General features: G+C 38.6%; 2 protein-coding genes across 2 annotated transcripts in view; one reads left to right on the top strand and one right to left on the bottom strand.

Annotated features, from left to right (window-relative positions):
- Positions 1-2,953, top strand: part of LOC145992144 (putative fatty acyl-CoA reductase CG5065) — a 72,517-nt gene extending 69,564 nt beyond the window's left edge. Inside the window, exons 8-9 of the mRNA XM_083128413.1 lie at positions 653-910; positions 2,150-2,953. Coding sequence (XP_082984539.1) covers positions 653-910; positions 2,150-2,279 — 388 coding nt within the window. The 3' untranslated portion in view covers positions 2,280-2,953. The remainder of the gene's footprint in view (positions 1-652; positions 911-2,149) is intronic.
- A 903-nt stretch (positions 2,954-3,856) lies between these two features.
- LOC145992143 (multicopper oxidase 3-like) overlaps positions 3,857-27,822 on the bottom strand; it is a 77,185-nt gene continuing 53,219 nt past the window's right edge. Inside the window, exons 3-12 of the mRNA XM_083128412.1 lie at positions 26,379-26,499; positions 23,268-23,478; positions 18,267-18,487; positions 12,876-13,080; positions 11,523-11,710; positions 8,738-8,927; positions 6,165-6,386; positions 5,640-5,864; positions 4,116-4,263; positions 3,857-3,980 (exon numbers count right to left, since the gene is read on the bottom strand). Coding sequence (XP_082984538.1) covers positions 3,917-3,980; positions 4,116-4,263; positions 5,640-5,864; positions 6,165-6,386; positions 8,738-8,927; positions 11,523-11,710; positions 12,876-13,080; positions 18,267-18,487; positions 23,268-23,478; positions 26,379-26,499 — 1,795 coding nt within the window. The 3' untranslated portion in view covers positions 3,857-3,916. The remainder of the gene's footprint in view (positions 3,981-4,115; positions 4,264-5,639; positions 5,865-6,164; positions 6,387-8,737; positions 8,928-11,522; positions 11,711-12,875; positions 13,081-18,266; positions 18,488-23,267; positions 23,479-26,378; positions 26,500-27,822) is intronic.

Raw genomic sequence — 27,822 nt, 5'->3', positions numbered from 1 at the left:
TTGGTATTAAAGTCTGTAAACTTTGGGGTTTTAGGAGAAGGCACTGCATGTTAACCCCCCCCCTCAAATTCCTCAATGGAGGGACACCGTAGCTCTTTGACCTGCATTTGTACATCTTCAGGTAACCATTCTTATGGATGGATATACTGTATTTAACAAAAATATTGGCAAGCTTTGTCTAAAGAATGAGGTCATACATGATAAGACATTGATTTCCCCCTCCCCATACTCATTTTTCTATCTATAATTAAACTATTAATTATACAGTGGCACCAACTTATATGGGCCCGTGGGGCCTAACCCTTCCCAACAAGTTGTTATTATTGCTGTTATTATTATTATTATTATTATTATTATATTTGTTTGAGTGATTCGTGATAGCTTACATATTGAAATCAGTAAATAATATATTTTTTAAAAAAAAAAGTAAAGTTGTATGCTTGGTGTTCATTAACATTATGATACATGGAAGAGTGGATTTATTATATAGCTACGTATTTTGGTGAACTTGTAAGTTGACTGAAGTTATTCAACCCAATTCTTTTCAAAAGTTGGTGCCCCTGCTGTTATGTATCTTTGAAATACAGAGTATTATGCCATGTGGATACATGTTTGTTGATTATAAAGTGATTGTATTTCTGTTCCCCTGCAGAATGGTGCTTCTTCAGCAGAAGATAGGCTCAGCCAATTCATCGCTCCAGTTCTTCACCAAAAGAGACTGGGATTTCTGTTGCGGAAATGTTGAAGGCCTTCTGACGGAACAGGACGACGCGGACAGAAGACATTTCGACTGCGACATCAAGAAGATCATCTGGGACACCTACGTCCCCACCTACATGTCGGGAATGCAGAGGTTCATCATGAAAGAGAGTCCGAAGAATATGTCCAAAGCCAGGCAATACATGAACAGGTTAGCAACCCTTCCAGTGTCTTAGGTTTTTCATGCTAGCTCTGTTTGTTGATGGCCTGTACTGTAAGATATTGCCATACATATAAATGCATCAGTTGAAACAAAAAATGCATAAAATCTGTAACTCGGAACAAATATTTAAGTGTATTATTGAGAAAGATGCAAGACACATTATTTGTTGCGTTAAAGTACAGTAAGGTGAACAGATTTTCTAAACAACAAAACAGGACATTTTTCATATTTTCCTCAAGGAAAAACTGGACGGCAAAATGTACACTGTTTCGTCATAAATTCTTATGTTTGAAAACTAATTAAATAAACAAATGAGGTGTAAATACCTTAAATAATATGTTGATATGCATTGCACTCCAAAGCAAACAGTCTTTTAGAAATACGAGAAGTCATTCTTTGATATTTTGCCGATGAATGGATCTTCCTCAGTACATTCTTCTTTTGAAATAATATCTTGTAAAAGTTCACACACGTGTGATTAAAGTTCACCGTATTACTCAACATAGCTTTCAAAGTTTGTACTCAAAGAGTGTTCTTGTCATTTGTCCACAAACCGTTCACGTATGGAAACACTCGTTCAGTGGGAGTGTTAGTTCCAGGTAAACAGACAAGAAATTCCAATATTTTAAGAAAATGGGTACATGGCAAACTGTTGACATTTAAATGTGAAATAATTGATTGAATTGGTGTTTAAAGTCCACTTTGTACACAGTAAGGCTAATCGGGACTGGACCTACAGTTTAAAGTGGGATCCGAACCACTAGGTGCCTCCACCGGGTATCGAACCCGGGACCTCTTAATTACAAGGCGACGATGCTACCACTGGGAGGCAAATGTGAAATACTTTCCACCCAACAATCGCTAGGCTATGTTCTTTACAGCTTCCATTTTCCCAATATTTCTGTCGTTACGTAGTAATTTTATGCCAATGAGGGACATTTTGGGGTCTCGTCTTACGTTCCAAAAAAGTCAGGACAGAGACTTAAAAAGAAGAGACTGTCCCGGATAATACCAGACGTCTGTTCACCTTAAAGTGCAGCCAAACATTATTCGCCTCATATGATGTACTTTGGAGTTATCTTTTACGATACAAAAGCTCATGAAACTTGATTCTATCGATGTACAAAAAAATACACTTTCGCGCATCAATCGATGCGTTCCTGGTGCATATTTCGCATGTTATATTCTTTCACCCGAAAGTATGTCTTCAATTTTCTATTTTCACAGGCTGCTACTACTGGAAAAGGCTGGCAAGATTATGTTCGCTTCATTCATCTTCTTCACCGTCATCTCCGGTGGCCTCAGGGAGATCCTGTTCGCTTGGATGTTCAATAAGAGTTGGCTCACACGCCTGTAATGGTTTACAGCGATTGACAATTGAATAACTGATAAAATACGGCCCGGATTTTATGTACATATTTTGCCTTTCTATGTGGCCAAGTAAAAATTAATAATGTCACACACTTTCTCGGGAATCTGTGTAGCAATGCCGCGCATAACGGTGAAGAAAGGGAAAAAGGGAGTGGACGGAGTGAAGCAGTGCCAACGACTGGTAGCTGCAGCCGCGTTTTCTCACTTCCCATGGTCGAGCCCTCTCGAGTCACTACTTGCGCAGAGGACTTGTTTTCTTTCGCTTGCTCCATAGTTTCCCGGGACAGAGTGTACAAACTACGCACACGAATTTCATGACACTTATTTTCCAGCATATTACATTTATTTAGTATATGTCCGTTCAAAGCACATACTATTTTTTACACAAAATGCTCCATTTCTCAAGTTATAATGCGATGTGAAGATACGATTTCATCAAAAATCCAGTAATGTTTACTGATTGTGGTAGGTCCTTCACGTTATTTTCAATTTATCTTATTTTCAGCCATAAAATCACGCTACAGAGACAAAAGACTACTACTTTCTGTGACTTTCCTACATTTTTGTGCACATTTCATGACATAAAAATCCGGGTCTTACTGATAATGCGTATAAACACTGTAATTTTGTAATACCTTTTCGTATTAAATATACTTTTACACCCTGTACAGTCTTTATTTAGCTACGCTATCATCTTCCTCTATTATTTCAAAATGTAACTGGAAGTGTGATAATTCCAGGTTTTTTGTTGCTTAATAGAAGTTCTCAATCACAGGAATTTTGAAGACTTGAGTGATATGGTAATATTAATAATGAATAATCGTCAACTGAGGTGGTTAAATTTCCGCGCCAGTGAAATCATCAGATGTGATAAGGGGGAACGAATCTCATGCTGCTGTCTCCACTCCCGTTATTGGTTGAAATTGCGCCTGCGCCACCGTTGACACAATCTTCAAGCAAGAAGAAAAAGCGGGAAACAGGAGCGGTTGAAGGCGAAGGGCCGAGGGACTCGGGCGCCAAATCTGATTTCTGATTACAAACCGTGACTGTTTGTTTGTTTTGAGTTTATTTTTAAGTACACTTGATGCATGGAAAGGCTAATCGGTACTGGACCTACAGTTTAAAGTGGGATCCGACCCACTATGTCCCTCCACCGGGTATGTAGAGATTTGTTGGATTTATTGAGTCGATTTATTGTTGACAAGAAATAATTGAAATTCCTGCTCATTTACATAATAAGTATAGGCCTATTGCAAAATCATTTAAAAATATAAGATGAGAGATTTCTGATGTTTTGATATCATTGTGTAGGTATTAAGAAAACACACACCTACAATAAACATATGCTTTAACAGCAACACTTTAGGTATTTTAAAAATAAGGCTATTAGTATTCGTCATAAAAAAAACATAAACATATAACATGGTCATGTCTCTTTTTGTTAGGGGTTGGTGGAAAGTAGGAAGACCAGGGTGGAAAGAAGGGAGCAGGGGTGCCAAACGTCCCCCAAGTGAAAATTTCGTCACATGCACACAGCATATAAAAAAAGAAGTAGCTTTAAAAGTATTCGTTTCAGTTCTTCATTTATTTAATTATTTATTACAAAACGAATGTGTCAGTGCACTAGAATGTTGTGAATGTTGGACGTAAACGAGAAGCTGCAGAATTTGCATAAGATTCTGTCGATCTGCAAAGAAAAATTTTAAAAATGTTTACAATCTGTACAGCGGTTTTAGTAAAAATATAGAATATATTGCATATTTAAATCAGTCAAATTGTAAATTGAATGCAAAAGACTTACTGAAAATTTGTAAACCATTACCTGTGTATATCCTCAAGGGGGCTCCAGTTTCCACAGCGAGGAAAGTTGTTTGGAACTGCAGGTAGATGGTGCTGCTCTCCTACGTGAAGTAAAAAGGCCATTCCAAGATTTGAGTGAAAAATGACGTGGCAGTGGAAGTACCAGTAGCCTGTGAATAAGAAGAAATTATTCTGTTTAAAAATTTGTTCTTTTTCTGTAGGTATGAGTACAAAATTTCTTTTGATTTCGCAAATTCTCACGAACGAATAATTCTTAAGAATGTACATATAGTATTTTCTCATTTACTTTGGTAAGAATTGACAATATAGAGAAAGTCTGTAATTTTGTTAATTTTCGGTATACTAACTAATTTTGGCGTCCTAATCACGAATCTGTTGTAAAAATCGGGAGTCACGTCTGGAAATTGTACATATTGATGAAACATTGCTCGTTAGCTCCAAAAACCATCCACGGGTAGCCCCACAAATCATTGACGTTAGCCCCACGAACCATTCACACGAGGTTAGGTTAGGCCTGTTAGGTTAGGTTCCATTAGCATTCATTTCACCCCTAAATTGATCGAAAAATAGGGTTCGTACTAAAATTGAACATCATAAATAATTTTCTTGTAAAATCAAGGCTTGGTTAGAAACAATGACAGGAGATTACATTTTCGTTCGTAAAACTACGCATATAAAAAATTCAATCGGCTTTATTTCAAATTTCCAGACGTGACCCCCGGTTTTTTACAACAGATTCGTGATTAGGGGGCCAAAATTAGTTAGTATACTGAAAATTAACAAAATTGGAGACTTTCTCTATATTGTCAATTCGCTCTTTTACTTTTTAGGTGATAATTGAATCAGTGATCGGTTAGTTCGTATGAACTTTCCAGCCTGATCGTTACCAGTGCGTATTTAGAGATCGGTTAGTTCATTGAACTCTCCAGCCTAATTATTGCCTATTTTTGTGGGAGCAGGAAAAGGTTTATTATCCATTTTGCCTCGACTCATCTCACTCAACACGTCGCTAGGTGCCGTGGCTTGCCGCGAGTTGATAGCTTCCTGGAGATGAGGCCTTGCTCGAAAAGGTTTATTATCCACTTTTTAGGTGATAATAATAAATATAATTATTATTTTTAAGGGGGCGAGGTTCAGCCAAGTGCTGCTTTGCCACCAAACCCTTGTCAATATAATGCTATATTAGTGGCGGCGATTGAGAGGGGGCGTGGGGGCAGTTGACCTCTCCCCACTTTTTGCCACTTTTGCACCGCACTATACTCAATCTTATCTAAAATTGGAAAATAAACTGTCCTTGCCCACCCCCCCCCCGTATTGGAACCCAATCGTCGGCACTATGCTACATATTATGATAAACTGTGTATGGAGCATTAAGCTTGATGAAATAATACATTTAGAGATACAGTAATAATATATAATAATCGGAATCATTTCCGTCACAAACCTTGATATTCATTTAATGTAACTGTAATAATTTTAATGTGCTTTTATTAAAATATAAGAAGCTATATGGTTTGATTCTAACCTGGATTATCGGCTTTAAATCTGATAATAGTATATCCCTTATTTGGAACAGGAACTGTATCTTTTTTAGGAGGATTCATGAAGTTTCGGTCAAGTTGACCCTTGCGATCCATGTCCTTGACTGTCTCGATGTTTACAGGGGAATCCGCAGAGAGGCGCTCCATGCCGACCACGTCAAAGTTGTAGCCATGAATGTGGAATGGGTGACTTTCGTCTCCTCCGGCACCTGAGGAAAGAGAGAGACAACACAGAAGAAGATAATTTGGTGAAGCACAAGTTTACATAAATACAAAGATTTGGAAACGAACTTTGATTTTAACTGACTACATCAGTTACGTTTGTCAAGTGTCAATTGACCATTACAGTTATTATGGGTGTATCAACACTGACACCCCCAATACGGGGAAACAAGTTCCTTAACAATAACGAAAGATATTGTAAGTCATTGAATAAGAATAAAAATGCTGACGAACAGTTACACAGATAAAAGCCATCAACAAAAACCATCATTCCTGCAGGCACTAACCTTCATCAACTAGAACAAACTCCACAGTTGCGTTGAGTGGAATGTCGACTTGGTGGACACATTCACAGTAGTTGGACTCCTCGCTGCACACAGACGATCTGGTCTCCTGGTTGCATCTGAGATGAGGTGGTGCGTCATCATGCTGGAGAAGCGGTGGAGACGATGGGAAAATGAAGGAAAGGTTGTTTATCTGTGGCGTTTCCATCTGCTTGTCACTAGTTACTGCAACAAATCGGGAGACCAACGTGGTATTAAGGAAATTTAAATAAATTGGTTTGTCCTATATAACATAGATTAATCTCAATAATGAGAGGCATGTGAAGCCTATTGACTACAAAGCAAAAAAAAAGTAAAGTGTTCCCCTGTGCATTGCACCACGCCATGCACAGGGGGTGTGGGGGTAACGCCCCACACTTTCTTGATCCGGTCGTGAGTGGGGGTGATGTGATCAGCATCACGCCCCTAACCGCCTTTACCCCCCAGGGTTTCCCCCGGGTACCCATGTTATTCGACGCTGGGTAGGCGCCGGGGCCGCTTCCACCGTTAGAAAAGTTCCCGGATTTGAACCGGCCGGGGATCGAACCCGGGACCTTGAGCATGGTAGTCAGACGCGTTACCGACTGAGCCACCGCGGCCAACAAAGCAACAGCATTAACTAGTATCGAAAAGACCCAATAACCCAAGTAGGGTAGAACCTACATTACATCAAAGACTATGGAATGAATAGAAGGTCTCTAAACGTAGCAAGTTGGAATCAGTTCATAGACACAACTGCACTGACTGTTAAAATAGCTCCAAGAAGTTGAAATTCGTTACAACAATAGAAGATTACATTGTACCAGCCCTGCCTCTCTACACGTGCCCAATGGCTGACGATAATTTAAATTCCTTCACTAATTTGACTTTTGATTATAAAGAGAGCTGTATCAGTACTTATTATTACGAAAATGTAAAGTGCATGAAGGAAAGGCAAAATGAACATTGTTGCCAAATTTCTCAGATATTGTCCGAACGTGTCTACCAAGTTCTTGAAATGTTCGGGGTGGACTTTTCTATTTTCGGAAGGGATTCCCCTCCCACCTCGGCCACCACCTGAATTCATCACTTGTCACAGAATAGAAAGTGAGTACAATGTCTCGTCATTTGCCCCTTATGCGAATGGAGGAAACAAGCAACGAATACATTGTATGAGAACTTTGGAAAAATCTACCCCAGCGGTTCTTGGACCGCCTGCACACTACTAAAGAAGAGCCTACACGAACACAGTGTGGATGATTCACCACGCAACCGCAATGTTCGCTGCTCCCGGTACGGCTACCTCAAGGTCGATCGCCGACTCCCAGCATGCAGTGCGCCCAACGACGTTTCGTTGCTTTTTACCCGCGTTTCAGTCTGTGTTGACAGTTCTAACAGTGCAGGGCTTCCTCTATGGGTTAAGCGAAATTTGCAGTGAAACACGAGAGCTTTGTTTACTATTCATATGTGCTTTTGCGAAATATGCAGGAGTTTCCAGAATTTATTTTCAGTTCTAGGCGGGAAAATTCTGAATCCCTCTACAGTGCATCGATAGAAACAAAATTTAGAGACAGAGCATATTGGACAGGAAACCGAAGTAGAATCGTCATGTCCAGACAAGATGTACAAGAAATAACGAAGACAATCGTCTTGAACATCTCCTTTCGGTGAGTTTTAAAGTAAGTTTCCTTAACTCAAGCCTGTAATGAAGGGGTCCCTGGTTCAATACCCGGCAGGTAGTGGTGCGAATACCATTTTAAACTGTAGGCCAAATCTCGATTAGCCTATATATGCTTTAACTGGAATTAAATGAAACTTTCAGAAACCTCGTCATTAACTTAAATGCTTCATTGGCATTTCGGATAGCCTACTTCCGTGGCGGAGTGGTTAGCACAAAGCATTACAACCCCAGGAGTGCCGGGTTCGAATCCCAACCTAGGGCATGGGTGTTCTTTGCGAGTTGAGTTGGTGTTTTTAAGTCCACTTTATTTCCAGTATGGCTAATCGGGACTGGACCTACAGTTTAAAGTAGGATCCGAACCACTATAGGCCTACACCGAGTATCGAACCTGGGACCCCTTGATTATAAGGCGACGACGCTACCAGAGCGCCATCGGGGAGGCCCTTTGTGAGTACCCCTTCATCAATTTCATCTTATCACTTATCTCCGTCTTCGCGATTAACCAAAAGTGGCAGAAAAGCGAAGTGAAATATACCAAACCAATCATTCGACATTGTTGGATATTGTTGACGCCCAGTGCTTGAAGGGGAAATTATTAAGTGAGGGTATCTTTGCTCGAACCTTGGGACTATGCTGAAGGGATGTTTCAATGTTTAACATGGTGACAATGAGACAGTTGAGGGGGTTACTCTGCATAAATTTCCCAGTCGGGAAGAATAACACCTCCCCCACACACCCTCGAGCATTGTGTGTATGCCCCTAGCCAGACTGTAAGGGTGTTCCACAAGCATTTTTATGTATTCGAGTAATCTTTCAATCTTTAATGAAGCAAGATCATCAAATGCATTGTCCTAGTCATTATGTTGCTGTATCTTACCTAAGTACGTAGGATAATGATTTATGTCGTAAAAATTCACATTGTCCACAACGTTCATGTCGATTCCCATGTAAAACACGTGGTCAACTGCTCCAGCAAGGGAAGGGTCCATGGTTTCCACTGCCTCCAGCTTCGATACGCACAGGGTTTTCTCCACGTCAGAACAGTTCCCGTTGACTGTATTCAGGACCTGAAATGATGATATGAACTGAAACAGATCCGACTTCACCTTACAAAATGTTTTTGGTATGACTGAAGATGACCGGACCCCTCTCCAATTTTCTTCATATTTGACATGCTTACTAATTGAGGCCTGCTAATGACGAATCTGAAGTTAAAATTTGTCGGAAACGTCTAGAAATTGCAAAATAATTCCGAACCATTGACGCTAGCCCCACGAACCATTGGCGCTAGCCCCACGAACCATTGACGTGTGGTTAGGTTAGTTTCGGTTAGGTTAGGCAAACATACTTAAAATTTGGTGTCGTGGTAGTATCAGGAATATATATATTTGCTTGCGAAACAAAAAATTTCGCGAAAATCGACGGTTTCCATTCCGAAAACTAACGCCTCGTTTTCGCTTAATTTCGAGACGTTTCCGACAACTTTTATCTTCAGATTCGTGATTAGGAGGCGTCAATTAGTGAGTGTGCCAAATAGGAAGAAAATCGGAGAGGGACCCGGTCATCTTAAGTCGTTCATGTTTTTTTTAAGAATTTTGTCTTTACTGGAACTATAGAAGTGTAAGCTGGGCTTACACGGCTCACATGGACTCTATGCGCCTTCGCCAAATCACTTGTTGAGAGTGCCAATGTATCTAGGTTACGCCTGCATGTCGTTGATTTGGTACAGTCACGGACACTGCCAGCTTGTAACGATTCCATTGAAAGTCAATGTATTCATTACAAGCCGGCAGTGTCCGCGACTGTACCAACGTGGATGTTAAATCACTTTAAAGTAATAATTTATAGAATAATGTACACAAGGAATTTGTAGATATCAGAATCACTTTTGATGAAACTACATTAATCTTATAATCATTTAATGATGTTTATTAGGCTCTATGAAAATAAAATAACGGAAATAAAATACATGTACTGATGGTATGAAGCTCATACGAAAGAAAATGTAAACAGATATTTGTCTCGATTTAAAATTAAATAATTTTTATAGTCAAAATAGTAAACATTTTGTGTAGAAAAATATACAAAATACTAATCATGTTAAATCATAAATGGTGTCATTATCATTAAACTGTAAATGAACATGACAGCTAATATTTTTCAAACTACCATTAAGAAAATCTCCAAAAGTCAGCTACGAAGTCTATAAAAATATTTAAGTTAATATTTTAAGTTGCAGAATGTTTTATTTTCACTGGAAGAAAAGTTACTGAAATTATTATAGTTTCATTAAAACACACAACAAATATTTCCATGGTAGGTACAGTATATTTGCATATAATTTTTTATTTTCTTTAATCAAACTGTTCAAACATTTTACAGGGCCGTTTACTAGAAAAAGCATTTCTATAAAAAGCATATATCTATATGTATGGTGCCAAAGAACACACAAGCATTTTAAGCGTGTTTTCATTTTTGTAAATCCAATTTAAATTTAAAAGATCAACAAAAATTATATTTTAAATAAAAACCATGATTCTTATCCACCCTGTTTGGTGCTCATATATGATAAACAACGATAAGAATAACATCATTAAGCCAAGTTTCCATGATTATGAAAAAATAAATATGCTGACCAAGGCAGTAATTTATTTTATTAAAAACATAAACTAAACGTAACGTTTCAACCTTCTAGCAAGATCTTCTTCAGACTCTGTATCAAGTACAAAAAAGTCTTGATACAGAGTCTAAAGAAGACCTTGCTAGAAGGTTAAAACGTTACGTTTAGTTTATGTTTTTAATAAAATAAATTACTGCCTTGGTCAGCATATTTATTTTTTAACGATAAGAATGATTAATGAACTGAATAAACAGAACGGACACAAAACTAAAGGCACGGCCATGAAATTAGGCGGGTGGCAGAAGTTCGCGCTGTTTCCACGTTGGAGCACAACCCCTTGTGCCCGGAGGTTTAAGTGGTTATTTACATAGCCGTGCGTTTAGATATGTAAACCAGCCTTCTCATACCACGATACGCTACCCGCTTCAACATGGATGATGCCAAAGTTTTTTCTTAGTGCTTTTTTCAACCTTCAGTTGGACACACCTTCGCAATATATTTGAAGTCGGATTTAACATGGATTTACATGAAAGTGGCCATTACGAGAGAATTAAAGAAAAACATTATCATACAATAAAATTCAGTTACATGGCATTCCAACAGAATAGAAAAAGTAAAAATAAGATGAATTAGCTTGAAAAATGGAGTTTAATAATAAAGGAATCAAATCAACTTAGAAGGATACCTAACAGACAGTTAAATCAAAATAGTAGTTTCAGTTAGTTTTTAAAATCAGAAGAGAAAGAATATTTTTATATGAGAAGTCGCTGAAAGTAAATTTTTTGACAGAATTCCCCCCCCTAATTGTCAAGATTTCTATAAACATTGTATGCAAGATTTAACAATAAACGAAAATAACTAGTATTTTTGTATCTTAACAGTATAAAATGTATTACCATGAAAAATGCAGTTGTACTAAATAATCACCCATCTAGTGGATCAATTTGAAGTCTATCTAAAATGTAATAAGAAATTGGAATTTAATAATAATCATTTCTGACGAATAATAAAGCAAGCTTTATTGTACTGAAGGACAATTTACCTTTCCCTCAGGGTAATCTGGTGCATAGGAGACTGGAGTGCCACCTGGTGTTTCATTTTCGGACCCTTCGTAAGACAAAATGGCTGCCTGATGGCATTTTCTGTCTGCACAATCTGTTAATCCATTAGCTCTTATCCAATAAGTACTCACTTGTCGATTCGCTGTGATAACAACATCGTATCGTTCCCCTGCAAGGAATAAGAGATTAGAAATGAAATGGATACATGCAGAGAATAACTATTGGAAAATGAGTTGGCGTCGCGAGGGCGGGGTCGAACCGGTCAGTTGACCCCCCTTTGGAATTAGCGTTAAAAAGATTGAACGGAATTTAAGTGTTCCTGCAGGATAGTCAAAATAAGAAAGTGAGATTGGTGAAACATATTTAGGGCAAACTGAAGAAACCGGATAAGGACTTCCATCTTGTAGCTATTACTTTATGAAAAAGGGGAAAATGTGGTTTCATTTGATTTAAACACGTTGGAATTAGAAAACAATTGCCTATTCATTTTCTCAATCTCCATTTCAAGTGCATCTCTTTTCTTGTTTTCTTTTCATGATTATTTTCCCTAGTTCCAGCTTTCTTTTCCCAATTTTGTATCTGTTACTTCCTGCATACTTCCTCTCTCCTTGATCTTCCTTGTTTTTTCTGTTTCTTTAATTTCCAATTTGCCTCATTTCTTTTTCTCTCTATATTTCTTTATCCCTTTATCTCTCTCACGCTTTATATATAGTTTATTTATCTTCTTTGTTTCCGCTTTTTCATTTCTCTTCCCTCCCCCTTCTCTCTCTCTGCTGACCTTCGTGGCGGATTAGTTATCACAGCTCGCTACACATCATCATTCAGCATCACTCATCCTCATCTTCGCGATTAGCCAAAAGTGGCAGAAAAGCGAAGTAAAATATACCAAATAAATTAAATTATCTCTCCTTCTCTCTCGTCTGTGAGCTTTTTTTCTTTTACACTGATCCACCGGTATGTTTGTACAGTCACGCGCAGTTCTGGGTTGTAACGAATGCATTGACTTTCAATGGAATTGTTACAACCCAGCAGTGTCCGTGACTGTACATGTGACCTGGGAGTAGTGGCTTTAATGGTCGCGTATTTCAATCTCTTGAAAGCTTGAAGTTCGCACATTTTCCTAGGACACAGATTGGCGCTAGTAGTATATAGCCTATTACCCACTTTAAAGCAAAATTGTTCAATTTCAATACTTTTAAAATTTTATCAGCAGGGACTTATGGTACTGATATGTTTAAAGAAGAAAAATGATATCCTCTATGACACAATCTCTCCTCTAGATATACCGTATTCACATATAGTATATGAGAATAAAAGCTAATGTCCATTTATACCTGGAAATAGGACCAGACTCCTGACAGTGGTTGGACGAACAGGAACGCCATCTGTCGCTATAACTGTGACGTCATGGTCGTCCACAGAGAGTAGAATGGGACAATCCAAGGAAGCGGCGCTTATCAAACGGAATCTGTATCTCTTTCCTTCCTCGACAACAAACTTCGAAACTGGAATGTCAGTTTTCACGCCCGTGTCAGAATCCTGGAAAACAGAATACAGTGTTATTTCAATTGTGAGGCTGCAATCTTGATTGATTGATTGATTTAGTTTATTTTACTTCGCGTTTTGTGCCTCTTGGCTAATTTGCGAAGATGGGGATGAGTGATGAAATGATGAAATTGATGAATGGACATTCACAAACAACCAAGCCCGACCGGGATTCGAACCCGGGACAAAGAGGCTGCAATCTGATTGGCTGGAAGACTAGTGATTTGTTCGAACCATCTTCCAAATTTGCTCTCAACAATCCTTTAAAATTATATAAGGATACGTTATGTACGTACTAGAGGGTCTTTCCGATAGAGTAGTGGATAAAGTTGCCGCCTTGTAATCAAGAATTCCCAGGTTCAGAGGTACATTGCACGGTGGTTCGCATTCCACCTTTAAACTATACCCTGTCTCAGTTATCTCTGGAGGATAACTCCACGGCCATGCTCCAGAGAAAGTTGGGACAGGGTATAGCTCCAGTCATAATCATAAAGAGGTCTCAAAACAAAGTCAAACATTTTTGACAAACTAGAATTAGGAGATGGTTCAGAGACCGAGCACACTGACGAATGGAGTCACCAAGTGTACCGGGATCGAGTCCTGGCCCTCAGCAAAAGTGTTTCTTTGTGAGTGCCTATTCATCAGTTTCCTGATTGTCGTGATTAAACAAAAATATCATAAACAACGAAGAAAAATCTTAGTTTGACTGCACGAACATTAGTAAGAAGTACAGGATGTTTCAATAAAAAGGTAACTGAAAGTATCCAAAACACACCACGTTCAGTTACCTTTTTATTGAAACACCCTGTATTTAGGTTAGTAACTTACCATGGCCATACACAGAGATAAATAATGGGAAATACCATCCAGTACTTCTGAAACAGTAAATTTTAAGTTGCAATATCAACAACAATTGATTATTGATAATTATCAAAAGTGTATTAAATTATTATTCCAATTTAAGACTTTGCAATTAATCAGTAAAATATATATCCACTTCATAAATCTCATTATATATACATGTATCGGTGTAACCAAACTGTATTAACATTAACATGATTATTTTTCATTATTCGTATTGTTCATTTACATTTCTATATATCCAGCTTTTTAAAAATTATCTATCAAATTGTCTGGTTTTCATATTTTGAAACTGGATAAAATGAATTATTGACAATATAACAGTTTCGAATTCTGAAGAAAGAAAAATTATCCATTACGTTTGCAAGTCACCCCTAAACAACAAACAAAAAAAAATATCAAAATATTTGCAAATAATATAGTGAATTGATTTTATAAATTATGCAAAATGATTGCTAAACCAAACTGGTTTGGACACGTTAAACCCTACCTTAATATTCGGCCATGCACACTCACCGGCATTAAAGATGGGACACCTAGGTCCCATACGCGGAGTTCTGTAGGGGCCAGGGGGGACCTGCCCCCCAACTTAAAAAACACTAAAAAATAAGACATGATTAAGTTCAGTTACTATATTTTTGTTATGAAGCCATACCGCAAATCTTGACGTCTGGCATGATGGCATGTGCGGTAATTGCGTCGCAATAGCGAGTAGTTCTATCATTATGGAAAGTAATCCTTATGCAATGTACGTTCATTGCTTGGCTCATAAAGTCAATTTAGTGCTTGTTGCAGCGTGCAAGGACAATAATTTAAGCTGCAACTTTTTTTAATGTCATGCAGTGTTTGTACCAATACGTTAGCTATCCTGACACCCATGCTGAATTCAAAGAAGTGCAAAAAGAGCTAAACATAATTACCCTGGACCTCGTGAACTCCATAAGTTGAGCGACGCTCGCTGGTCTCGCAAAGCTATTTCAGTTTTAAGTGTCAAGAGAAATTATCCTGGGCTTGCTGCTGTACTCACTGTGACAGAATCTAATTTAAGACATTCTAAAAACCCTGAAGCCAAAGGCTTGCTTTCAGCTATAAAATCATTGGATTTCATTGTATGTTTATCAGTATTTTCTGAATATCTCCCCCTCATAAATGATTTCCCAGTCCCTTCAGAAAGCTGATACCTCAATAGCTAAAAGTTCCAGTGTAGCCAACGGAGTGATTAAGGAGCTTGAGTCTCGGGGAAATGAAAACACTTGGGACAGAAAATGGAATGGAATAAAGGGTGTTCACATAGAATCAGGTCTAAACATTTTTGAAGGTGGAGGTGAGATGAAAGAAGGTACGAATTCAAAACGGCCTAGACTGATATCAAACAAATGAGATGCTTATCTGGTTTGTTCTTCAGTTGGCCAGAGAACCAGAGAAGAGACATCTGCTGAAACACTTTCTACATTTCCAAGTGAAGAAAACTGGAAGAAAAATGCAAGTGAGTTTTTTTTATCCATTGCTGGATATTTTGATTGGCGAACTGAAAAGAAGATTTAGTGGTGAAACTTTGGAAGTTGCTGAAGCCAGTGAAAGATTTATTCGTCTGGATTATGACGAACTGTCATAAGGTATTCTGGAAACTTGGGTTTCGTGTGTGTGTTGCTGGGTAAAGTAGCCCAACTCAGGTCCTAAGACGATGAACTCGTCTAGTGCAGAGAATTCACGATAGGTGGAATGCCTATGCAATATGAAAACTTTGTTGCTTTAATACTTACGCGAAGAATCGCTAGATGGCTCTGACCGTTGTGCGCATTTGAATTGTAAATTCCTTTGTTTGAGATCCGATTTTCTCGCGGTTTCCTTATGCACAAGGACATTTTGATGTGTCGGTCACTGCACGCATGGGCAATTCGCAGTTATGGCGCAAAATAATAAAATATACAGCGTTTTGGTCTAGATGCCATTGGTTAATTAACAGCAAAAAGTTTATCTTAATAAGCATTACAATGGGTTCTTTAACGCACACACATATTTGATAACGTGTGAGTTCTAAATCATGTAAATTGTTGTTTGGTAAAGTCATTCGTGCTCTGCGAATAAGAATGGTAGATATCGATAGGGGTGCGTGGTGATCGAAAAGGACTTCCGGTAGAAAAAAATGGAGTGAACAGAGTTATGTCACGACAGTGCAGGAAAGGAGAATGGTTTCAGTGCTTTCGGGAGGAATCTGACATCTGCAGTTAGGATAAAACGGCAGATAATAGCATGAAGTGAAAAGCACAACGCAGAAAAAAGCGTTGAAAAGGAATCGAGCTCTCGGTTACGAGAGAGTTAAAGTGTGGACTCGTGCGTGCTGGATTCTTCGTTCCCGACACACCAGGTGAGGAAATTAAATTATCTTAAGTGACTTTGAGAGGAAGAAAATTCTCGAAAATCGTGTTTACTACGTTTAAGCAAAGTGTGTTTAAGAGATAGCCATCTTGCGTGTGTTGGATCTTACGGGAAACGGTACTAGTACACGCCACAGACCATGCGTTATTTACAAAATGGCCATCGACGCCATGTCTGAAAAGGGCTCTGTGCACATGTAAAACGATCTATTTTCGTGCAAGAAACGCATAGCACTTGCCAAAATAAACGAGAAGCATGGTCCAAGATTGGTTCTATGTCAAATTAGGAAGTAATTAGGACTTTTGTAATTCCTTATATAGCATTAAAGGTGCATGCTAAATGCATGGTAATTTTTCGATCACATATCGACAGTTTTTTCACGTCTCTTAACTTAATGAGGACAGATTGTTGATGCTTTCATACGCAGGAAATATGTGCTAAATTCAATTCAATAAACAAGTTTACTGTTTCTTGTGTTCATTTTTACGTACTACAGCATTTTCTTCCATTTGTATTTGGTTGTTAATGTAAATGTTTAAATGAATAATTCTTCTCTTACAGAAGGGGGGAATTTCGCATGTGTAAATTGGGTTAATGCCGTTGCTATGGAAAGTGGTTATTGTTAGTTGTAAATGATTTGAAATCCTATTTGAAATCAGAAGGTATAAAATTTCAATCTCCAGCGATCTGCATGCGTCACCAGCGTTACCAGGCAAAGTTTATCAATACAAATAATTCGAACTAATGACATATTGAACGTTTCAGGATCGTTGAGACTCAGTTATTGAGTCGTTGTTGTCTGGTCTAAATTAATAAATTGAACGAATGTCATGTAGCTCGTCGCAGGATGAAGAAGGAGCTGCACGTTTCATTGAGATTTACTCCATTCCTGGTATTGACACAACAATGTTGAAGGCAGAAATGACCATTTTAAGAAATGTAATGGAAAATTCAGGTTTGAGTTAGATAAGTGCGCCTTTGAAGAATGTTGTTCCAAAGATAGTGGACACAGTCTTGAGCAAACATACAGAAACATACAAAAATTTTAGCATTCTTCTGAAAATTGCTCTTACTCTGCTATCAAATAGTGCCACTTGTGAGAGGACATTTTCTGCTATGAGGCGAATCCACAACTGGTTGTGTTGCACAATGGGTCAAGAGAGATTAAACTATTTAATGAACGTATGCTCTGAATCAGATGTTGTTAAAAAAATTAACAGACGATTTGATTGATGTGTACAGTTTGAAGAAAGAAAAACGTAAAATGACTTTCTGTTGAGTCAACAGTTACTGTTGAGGCATCAAAAGAACTTTTCAATTTAATTTTTCTAAAATTTCTGAAGCTTACTATTGTACCGTAACTTTTTTAAAGTAATACGGGTATTGTATCAATAAAAAAATAATGAAATGCAAAATGCAATAATCGTACTGTTTTGCTTCATTTAAAACTGACAACCAATATACTAATTAATATTTATAAACACAAGGCTTAATTATATTATAATTAATATTTGTTTACTTAAGAGAGGAAATTTAACATTTTCAAATCTAAAATGTCTAAAACTCAGTGTTTTTAAGTTTGTTTTCTTTTTTTAATAATTTCCGGGGGAAGGCCTCCGGACCCCTTATAAACTAGGGGATATTCAATAACCCTCAGGTACATCATATGCTTCTCCCAGAGTCTGTCCCCCCCCCCCCCCCAAAGCAAAAGTTCAAACTCCTCCCATGCTAGGTCCTGAAATACCATCAAGGCGTTAAGTGTGTTGCCTAACTGTACGGCGAGAAGTGGATTTTAAGAGCAAATTTTCAATGGCAACTTCTACCACCGCCGTATAGTTAGGCAGCACACACAACACTTTGCAGGGAAACAAGTATTTTAGAATCTAGGTGTCTCATTTTTATTGCCGGTGAGTGTACATCAATGTTATCGATGGATTTACCTTGTAGAATCCTCTTCCGTTGATCAAGATAGAATCGGGGAAATCGTCGCCCCCAGAATGGTGAGCCCCTGCATATCTGGTCATCATGAGGACGTGCGTCCAGTCGGAGATCGTGATGATGTGTTCTTCAAGGTCATAGTCGTACAACTGAGAGTTGGGATCTCTCGTAGTTGGCTGCCTGACTACCAGAGGGCCGAAAGCTCCATCTGCCCTCTCGAGGCCTGAAAAGAAAGCAATTAATTGCATTCCTACAGCGGTAAAAGCTGGTGTTTTTAAAAGTTGTTGTATGAACAGAGAACCCCTTGATTGCAAGGTGACAACATTACCACTGCGCCACTTGCAGGTCCTGCAACTGGGCCAAGCTAACTTTCGGCTCCCATTGATTGATTGATTTTGTGTTTTAAGTTCACCTTATGCATAGTAAGGTTAATTGGGACTGGGCCTACAGTTTAAAGTGAGATCCGAACCACTATGTGCCTCCAGTTTTAAAACTCGATATGCTGACCAAGGCAGTAATTAATTTTATTATAAAACATAAACTAAACGTAACGTTTCAACCTTCTAGAGTCGTTTTCACGTTCAGAAGACACAACGGCGCTTATGGAGAAACCGCACAGTGTTGCCAATACAGCGCTAGCTCATGTCACCGGGAAATGATTACCTTCCTTCACAATGAAGGTGTTACGTATTTTGTATATATAATGATAATTATATGTAAATATTAATATTATACTGTGAACGTTCCAGTTACCCTTTTTAATATGATCCATTGCGATCACTACACACGCGAGTGTAATGTACGAATATGACACTTCAGAAATCACTTTAAAAAGTAAAAATCACTGAGCGCTCACACAACTGAAAACACTTTATCGAGAGAGGAAAAAAGACTAAACAGACCAAAGCAGATCTCTCACTCAAGTAAGGGGAACCTGGCACATGGGTTAGAGTCAAGTTGCAACCCAAACAAACAAATGAGTTATGGCCCACGTGAACTGATAAGACGTGAATGACTCAAGCAAGGCATGTCATATTTCTATCTTGAAGCCCCATATTTTGTCACGTGTTGGAAAGCCTTTCAAAGGTTAATATGGTGTCTATGAATTTATGTGTACGTTGGAAACTGAAAGGTGATCTCATTTCAGTATTAATGTCGACAGTAATGTAAACGAAAACAACGTGTATTTGCGACAGCACTAATGTTGCTCACAACAGTAGCATTGGAAATAATTGTCAATTATTAAATTTAAGTAATTTCAATTCTATTATAACAAACTGCATGAAGTTCATATTTTTACTGAATGGAAATAAAATAACAACTCGAAAACTTGGTGGTGATTAGCCGGAATGCTGCGGTGAGCGAGCTCAAGATGGCCAGACAACGTCTCCTTACTTCGCGTGCGGTTCGGGTTAAAAAGAAACTCCAAATGCGTGGGAGTAATATTTCTGGGAACCTTTGAGTGGTTATAAAAAATAATTTCATTATTTTCTCCACAACTTTGTCGCTGGAAGTTTTTACTTGGAATTACAGAACAAAAAATGGCCAGCGACGACATTTTCTACTGCACGAATATAAAAAATCTCCACATACTTTATTTGAATATTTTTTAATGCAAATATGATTTAAAGTATTAATAAATTCTGAGTACCACCGTCACCTATAACAATTAAAAAACAGTGTCAATTTTTTTAATAATGAATGCCTAAATTTTACGGCATGTTTCAACGTTAGGAATGAAAACAATGTAAAAATTGTGTTTTCACAGAAAATTTGCGTTTTTAATTTATCTAAAATTATGTAAGCAAGTTACCAGTTTTTTGTGTTCACCATCGTATTCTCTACAAAATTTCCTGCAAAACTGCAGGTACCGATTTTACTTAAGCTAAATTTGTAAATCCAGAAATTTCACAACAGCGCGCTCGTTTTTCCCATAAGAAAAGCTTTGCCCATAAGAACCCATTATGTCTTCTGAACGTGAAAACGACTCTAGCAAGGTCTTCTTCACACTCTGCACCAAGTACAAATGTAACAAGGTACAAAACAGGACGATATATACAGGGTGATTGGCAATTCGACCTATTCCTGGAAAGGGGTAATACTAGAGCACATTGGCAACAAATTTGATCCTATGCACCTGAGGTCGGAAATCAATGGGTTTCGAGTTATTGCAGTTTGTAGATTTTCGTGACATATTCCGACTTGCGACCAATAAACTACTAATTGTGAAAACACTAATACACCCTGGGCACTTAATCGACATGTTGCTAACAGCTGACGAATGGGTGACTACTGGGGAAAAAAATCATGCCCAAAATTCCCATACCCACAGAATGAAACAGTCATTGGAGCACACGTCATGAAGAAATTTGGAAATTATCGTTTAAATCGAAGAGGATTACTCAAAAAAATGGTAACACACTTAGCGTAAAAATTACGGAAAAAACTTTCTCGTTTCATAAGCTCTCCAAAAAGATACAAATGTTGTCAACTGGCACACGGGTTGGGGGAAAATTCTGAATTAAAAGCGGAGAAGGCGCGTTGTAGACCTCTTTGTAAAGTGAAAAGAAGTTGTCGGTTGTGAGAAATAAAGGGACGAAAATGAGTGAAATAATAATGTTATTTACCATTCTCATGATTCCATGTTGTCAGAATTAACCGTTACAAAAACTACAAATCCTGTTAAAATTGCCTCCCCCGGTTACGTATGCAAGCACACAGCCTGCAGAGTACTTCAGACACAGTCACTCGCGTTGACACTCTGTCTCTTATGTATTGGGCAGCTGTCACAATTCTCTCTCTCAACTCTTCTTGGGAATTCACTGGTGTACTGTAGACTAACTCTTTCATGTGACCCCAAATGCAAAAGTCGCATGGCGTCAAATCTGGACTCCTCGCCGGCCAGGGGTCGCGCCGCCTCGACCAATCCATCGCATGGGATAATTGTCGTCCAGCCACTGTCGCACACTCCGGAAATAGTGGACTGGGCAGCCATCATCTTGGTAAATCATACCCCTTCTTGTAGCGAGCGGCACATCCTCCAGCAGCGTCGTCAATTATTCCCTTCGTTTTCGTAGGTAATGCCGTTTAGGTTTTGTGGCAGAAAGAATGGCCCGATCACATGATTGTGGATGATTCCCATTTAGTGAGAATTTTCTCTGGTGAGCCTTTTCTTTAGATTTTCTTGGGTTATGACCCCTAGGGGCCCAAAAATGCGCATTTTGAAAATTCGTAATACCATCGCGGTCGAATTTGGATTCGTCCGTCCACAGAATTCTTGTCAATTGAAGGGGGTTTATAACGCGCCTTCTCCGCTTTTATTCAGATTTTTCCCCCAACCCGTGTGCCAGTTGACAACATTTGTATCTTTTTGGAGAGCTTATGAAACGAGGAAGTTTTTTCCGTAATTTTTACGCTAGGTGTTACCAATTTTTGAGTAATCCTCTTCGATTTAAACGATAATTTCCAAATTCCTTCAGGACGTGTGCTCCAATGACTGTTTCATTCTGTGGGTATGGGAAATTTGGGCATGAATTTTTTTCCCAGTAGTCACCCATTCGTCAGCTGTTAGCAACATGTCGATTAAGTGCCCAGGGTGTATTAGTGTTTTCACAATAAGTAGTTTTTTTTTTGGTCGCAAGTCGGAATATGTCACGAAAATCTACAAACTGCAATAACTCGAAACCCATTGATTTCCGACCTCAGGTGCATAGGATCAAATTTGTTGCCAATGTGCTCTAGGATTACCCATTTCCAGGAATAGGTCGAATTACCAATCACCCTGTATACACAAAGATTACTCCCCTCCAGACTATTAGAAAGTTGTTCTGGAACATTCTAGCAGGTCCCTTGTCAACTGTAGTTTCACCTAAAAGGCTAAACATATTTTCTTCCATCTAGAATGTGGTTGGACACTTTATCTCACGCTCTTTTTCCTTCATTCTTCTTCTTTCTTCTCTCCTCTTTCTCGCCCGACCCTGTGGCCGAGTGGTTAGCACATCGCGCTGCGACGCCAAGGGTCCCGGGTTCGAATCCCGGTCGGGCTTGGTTGTTTGTGAATGTCCATTCATCAATTTCATCATTTCATCACTCATCCCCATCTTCGCAAATTAGCCTAGAGGCACAAAACGCGAAGTAAAATAAACTAAATCAATCAATCTCCTCTTTCTCTCTTGTCCTTTCCACACTTTCTAACACCTTCTTCCATTCTTTGCTTATCTTCAGTCCTCCATTCCAGTTCATTGTGTCTTCTTCACCTTTCTTCTCTATTTCCTTGCCCTACTTCCATTTTCTCACTAGCATTCTCTTCTCCCTTCCTATCTGCTTAGCCTCATCCCACTCTATGCCATGTCCTGTTCCTCTCGTGTGAAGAAGACCTTGCTAGAAGGTTGAAACGTTACGTTTTGTTTATGTTTTATAATAAAATAAATTACTGCCTTGCTCAGCATATTGAGTTTTCATATCATGGAAATAAGACTTAATGGTGTTATAATTGGACATTTTCCAGTTGAAAGTGGGATCCGAACCACTATGTGCCTCCACCGGGTATCGAACCCGAGACCCTTTGATTACAAGGCGACGACGCCATCGGGAAGGCCCGGGGCCCCTATTTCCAGCCCAGAACGGTTATGTTGACAAAATTCTGTTTCCCTGCTGGCTGTTTTGGAGAGGAGGGATTCCAAGGTTGCCGCTTCTTGCCCCAAAAAAGGAGCAGCGGTAGGCCATTTCAGCTGCTTGACTGCAAGTTTCATCGTAGGTAAACGTGGCAACAGCGCTTCACTACCAGAAAGGTGGGTCCCGTCTCGACTTTCTCCTAATGAAAACTTGTCTGTCATTCATGTTCAATTCTTTCATCTTTTTTAAAAATATTAAACTCCTTCTATACTTCTTTCTTTAGGAACTGTATTAGAATTAATTCAATGGCGTTTGAAATAAACACAGGCATCGACGTTAATTATATTCTTCCCCGTGATACACTGACAAATTCCTATCCAATTACTTACCTGAGTGAGAGTGGTAGAAGTGAGTGCCTGGGTTCGAAGCCCGGAATCGGTATTGGAACTTCGTGAAGCTTGGAATGGGACACTGGGTGATCATTGGTACACCGTCCATGTACGGTGTCCCCCTCTGGTGAATCCCGTGCCAGTGCATGCTAGCGCCATGTCCTTGGATCCTATTGGCTACATTCACCACAACAATGTCATTTTCGCAGACCTGAAAATTGCAAGGAGTGCAAATAAGTTTCCTTCATGTACGAGGTGTGTCCAATAAATGCGTGATTTGGAGCAAAATATAATCGTAGGAGTGCATACAGAACCTAGAATGAATGGATATTAAAGGTATTTGGAGAAGTGAATACGTGTTCAGAGCCTCCAAGTGTATTTTTCATTCTTATTTTACGGCATGTTAGAAGTCCATACTATTCAAACGCTTTGAACGTATTTGCTCAAATGCAAAACCAAGCCAGTCCTCGAAAATGTCTAGCTGATATTAAATTTTCAGCTCAATATCTCCAAATTTACGGTAGCCTCCTCAACTACACAATACATTCCAAAGATTCGATAGCCAAATAATAGCGCAATTTATACCTAACACTATTTTATTGAAGCATCAAATATTTATTTCATTTGTCGTTGATGATAATTTGAAAGGTGCATGTATTGATAATAAATAAGTAATAACAATCCTAGTAGTTTGAGCAAAGTAGGTGTCAATTATAATAGTGAAGATTATGAGAAATATTTGACGGGAATATATTTTTTTAAATAAAAGGTGTGGTGTATTTTAAAACGCATGTGACAGCAGAGACATCTACATCTGTTAATCATCAACATGTAATGTATATACGTTGAACGTCCATTATATACTGTATACAGTTTTTAAATAATCATGTATACTATATAGTGTATAGTTCTATCAAATCAGTCAGAACTTTATATACATTCATCCCACCAAAGAGGGTTCCAGCACCTCCAATTGGTTTAATAAACATTTTACATTAATTGAATAATCGCATAAGCATTTGAAGAAATCACTATAATATCCGCGAAATCATATTGAAAATATAGCTTATAGTTTAGAGGTAGTCCAGCAACATAATGGCCTTATATTCTTCATGATCAATAACTTTATTTTATTCATATCATCAGAATTATTGTATCAGAATTCATTGTTAAATGTAAAGTGTAAAAACGGCAATAACTAGTATAAATTTTCAAAGAATAATAACGCACAGATATACTTTCATACACAATTTTAATAAATTTGAAATTAAAAATCTAGGTGCACATAATAAAAAATATTGTAATTTATAATGTAACTAGCTGATTGCACGGCGTTTCCCGCGTATTTATTCATCCCAAACTTTTATTAGACAAGAATATAATGAATTCTAACTAAAGTGTAAAATGAACTTGGAGTTGAACGCCACTGGGAGTGTTACTATTCATCTCAGGGGCCCCGAAAACTATGGATTTCACACTAATATCGGTCGTTTTCGATAATTTTTACATGTCACCCCCTTCCCACTTCCACCCCTAGGGGTGCCAGGGGTGTCTTACCCACCAGGTTTTTTTTTCCAGATCGTAAGTCATATGTGTACCAAGTTTGGTCATCGTGAATGTCACCAATTAGCTTAGAGACTCCGAAAACTATGGATTCGACACTAATCTATGTCATTTTTTACAATTTATTTTTCACCCCCTCTCACCCTCCATCCCGATAGTTCATGAACTTGGAGTTGAACGGCATTGAGAGTGTCACTATTCATCTTAGCGACTCCGAAAACTATGGATTCCACACTAATATCGGTCGTTTTACATGTCACCCCCTTCCCCCCTAGGGATGCCAGGGGTGTCTTGGAGTTAAACGGCATTGGGAGTGTCACTACTCATCTTAGCGACCCCGAAAACTATGGATTCCACACTAATATTGGTCGTTTTCAATAATTTTTACATGTCACCCACTTCCCACCCCTAGGGATACCAGGGGTGTCTTGGAGTTGAATGGCATTGGGAGTGGCACTATTCATCTTAGCGACCCCGACAACTATGGATTCCACACTAATATCGGTCGTTTTCCATAATATTTACATGTCACCCCTTCCCACCCCCACCCCTAGGGGTGCCAATATTAGTATTGGCAATAAAATTGGGACGCCTAGATCTTTATATACTCCCTTCCCTGCAAAGCGTTATGTATGTTGCCTAACTCCACGGCGGTGATAGAAGGTGCCATTGAAAATTTGCTACTAAAATCCACTTATCGCCGTAGTGTTAGGCAACACGCATAACGTCTTGCAGGGAATCTAGCATTTCAGGATCTAGCTGTTCCATTTCTTTGTTGGTAACTGTACAAATATTCAGCAAGTAACATTTTAGTTACTCAATACTGTTTAAATACAAAAATAATGTAATTATTAACCAGTTTACAATTAGTGAATAACATCCACAATAAATAGTTACAATAAATATTACAGGTATTTAAATTTTGCTAACCTGAGACTACTGAAAATTGAACCCCTCCCATTATTTTCTTATAAATACGTCCGTGCTTGCACTCCAATCGAGGAGAGGCCGTTTTACAGGCTGATCATGATAACGTTTCCCTCAGAGCCCTCTGAAGCCAGTCGTAGCATCGGATTGCGGTGAAACTTGGTATGTATAGAGTAGACCATGGGTTTCGAATGCTAACAAAAAAAATGTTCAAATTTTCACCACTAGTTGGAAATGTGGCGCTGAAATTTGGTGCACACTGAATAACATTCTATCCTGCTGTTAAATCACTGATCACGCTATCGTACGCTTCCACAGGGCCATTCATGCTGACGACACGTATATTGAACACTCGTGTACTGGAATAAACTAAAAATAGATTTGCATGTCCAGTTTCTGGATGTTTATTTCAACGCCACATTTCCACCTCGTGGTGAAAATTTGAACTATTTTTTTTTCAGCAGCATTCGCTTCTCCATGGTGTCCATAGCCTCTATATCAAGTTTCACAGCAATTCGATGCTTTGAACGGGCTCCAGAGGGCTCTGAGTGGGGCAACTTTAATTCAGATCACCCTGTATATTACATAACAAAGTCATCTGTCTCATGCCAGACATCTTACCTGAATGGAAGGCCCAGGGATCTGTTTGTTAATGGTGAAGATCCCTCGCTCGATCCCGTCTGCTGTGACGCAATGCGGCCTTGAACAGTCGGTCTTGTTGCCTGGGCAACTGAAGCATGCCCTGCAACAACAAAGAATCCATGTTTAAAGCCCTGCAAGCATTTTCCCTCATTCTTCCTCTTGCTGACTACATTAGCAGGGCCGGCGCTACAGGGGGGGGCTAGGGGGTCTGAAGCACCCCAAAACTGAGCTCAGCCCCCTTCTAGCCCCCCAAATTTTTGTAGTACGGTAGATGCATTTCGACCAAAATAAGAAAAACCAGAAATTTCTTAAGATAATATTTTCTATTATAAAATTTCCATTATGGTAAGGTCATTATAATGTTGAAGTGCATCTCTTACTTTATTAAAATCACAAAGTTAGTTTATTGTGATATGTTCTGAAATCGTTAGTTGGGAAGCTGTCTGGATCAACAAGGGCCACTGGTCACTTTAATTGGCGAATCATAAGTCGCCATACTTGTTACGAAAGAAAGCATGATACTATCGTATCGTACCCAAGGTATTGGGTAAGAAGTATAAAGTCTTAGGATAGCAGGAAGCAGAGAAAGGAATGCAGAATAAGCAATTAGGCAAACGTGAGGTGAGTGTTGGGATTGTCAGGAGGTGTGATCAGTTGGCGAGAATAGGAGAGAGAGTAAGGTCTGCGGATTGTGAGAGAGGAGCAAAGTGGAGAACTATTATTGGACGATGGTGTGTGATAGATTCGATGTCTGACAGGGAGGTCAGACAAGTGATAGTTGAGAGGACAAGCTAGGAACAATCTCCATATATTTGTAAGGCAAGTAATATCCTTTCATTAACCAATCCATATCGGTTCAGTCACGTAGAGTATAAAACCCATATTTAATCTAAGTTAATTTCTATCGCCATTCCTTTAAAAGGTAACCTCTTGCATTTATCATATTTAGGCCAAGCGAGTGATAACTACCTGAGAGATGAATGAGGAATAGCTACATCACCCAATTAAATCTAGAGGTTCTTGGTTCGATCCCAAACGCAGCATGGGAGTTGCGTTACGTGGTGGAGGTTCTTTGGGCTTCTCATCCATTTTTTGCAAATGTGATGAGAAAACACTGCAGTACGTGAAATACTGCGATTTTTACCTATTTCATCCCGAAATATGATGAAAATAATAGAGCCTTCTAGCTTTTCAAATTACGTACGTGAGATTGATATGATCCACATTTTTATGTGACGTCACCAGTAGAAGATATGTCACTAATGTATTTATTTTTGTAAACGAAAGCGTAATTTCTTTGTTATTATATGTAATAATGCACCTTGTTTGTAATATATATCTTTTGTTTATCGTTTATTGTATTTATGCTACATTATAGGTAATTTAATGTATCTTTGTTTGCAAGAGTGCACTATACGAATTT

Source organism: Lepisma saccharinum, chromosome 9 (genome assembly GCF_977018435.1).
Source record: "Lepisma saccharinum chromosome 9, izLepSacc3.1, whole genome shotgun sequence".
Lineage (NCBI taxonomy): Eukaryota > Metazoa > Arthropoda > Insecta > Zygentoma > Lepismatidae > Lepisma > Lepisma saccharinum.
Note: the sequence above shows the minus strand (reverse complement) of the source record. Positions and strands in the feature narration are given on the sequence as shown.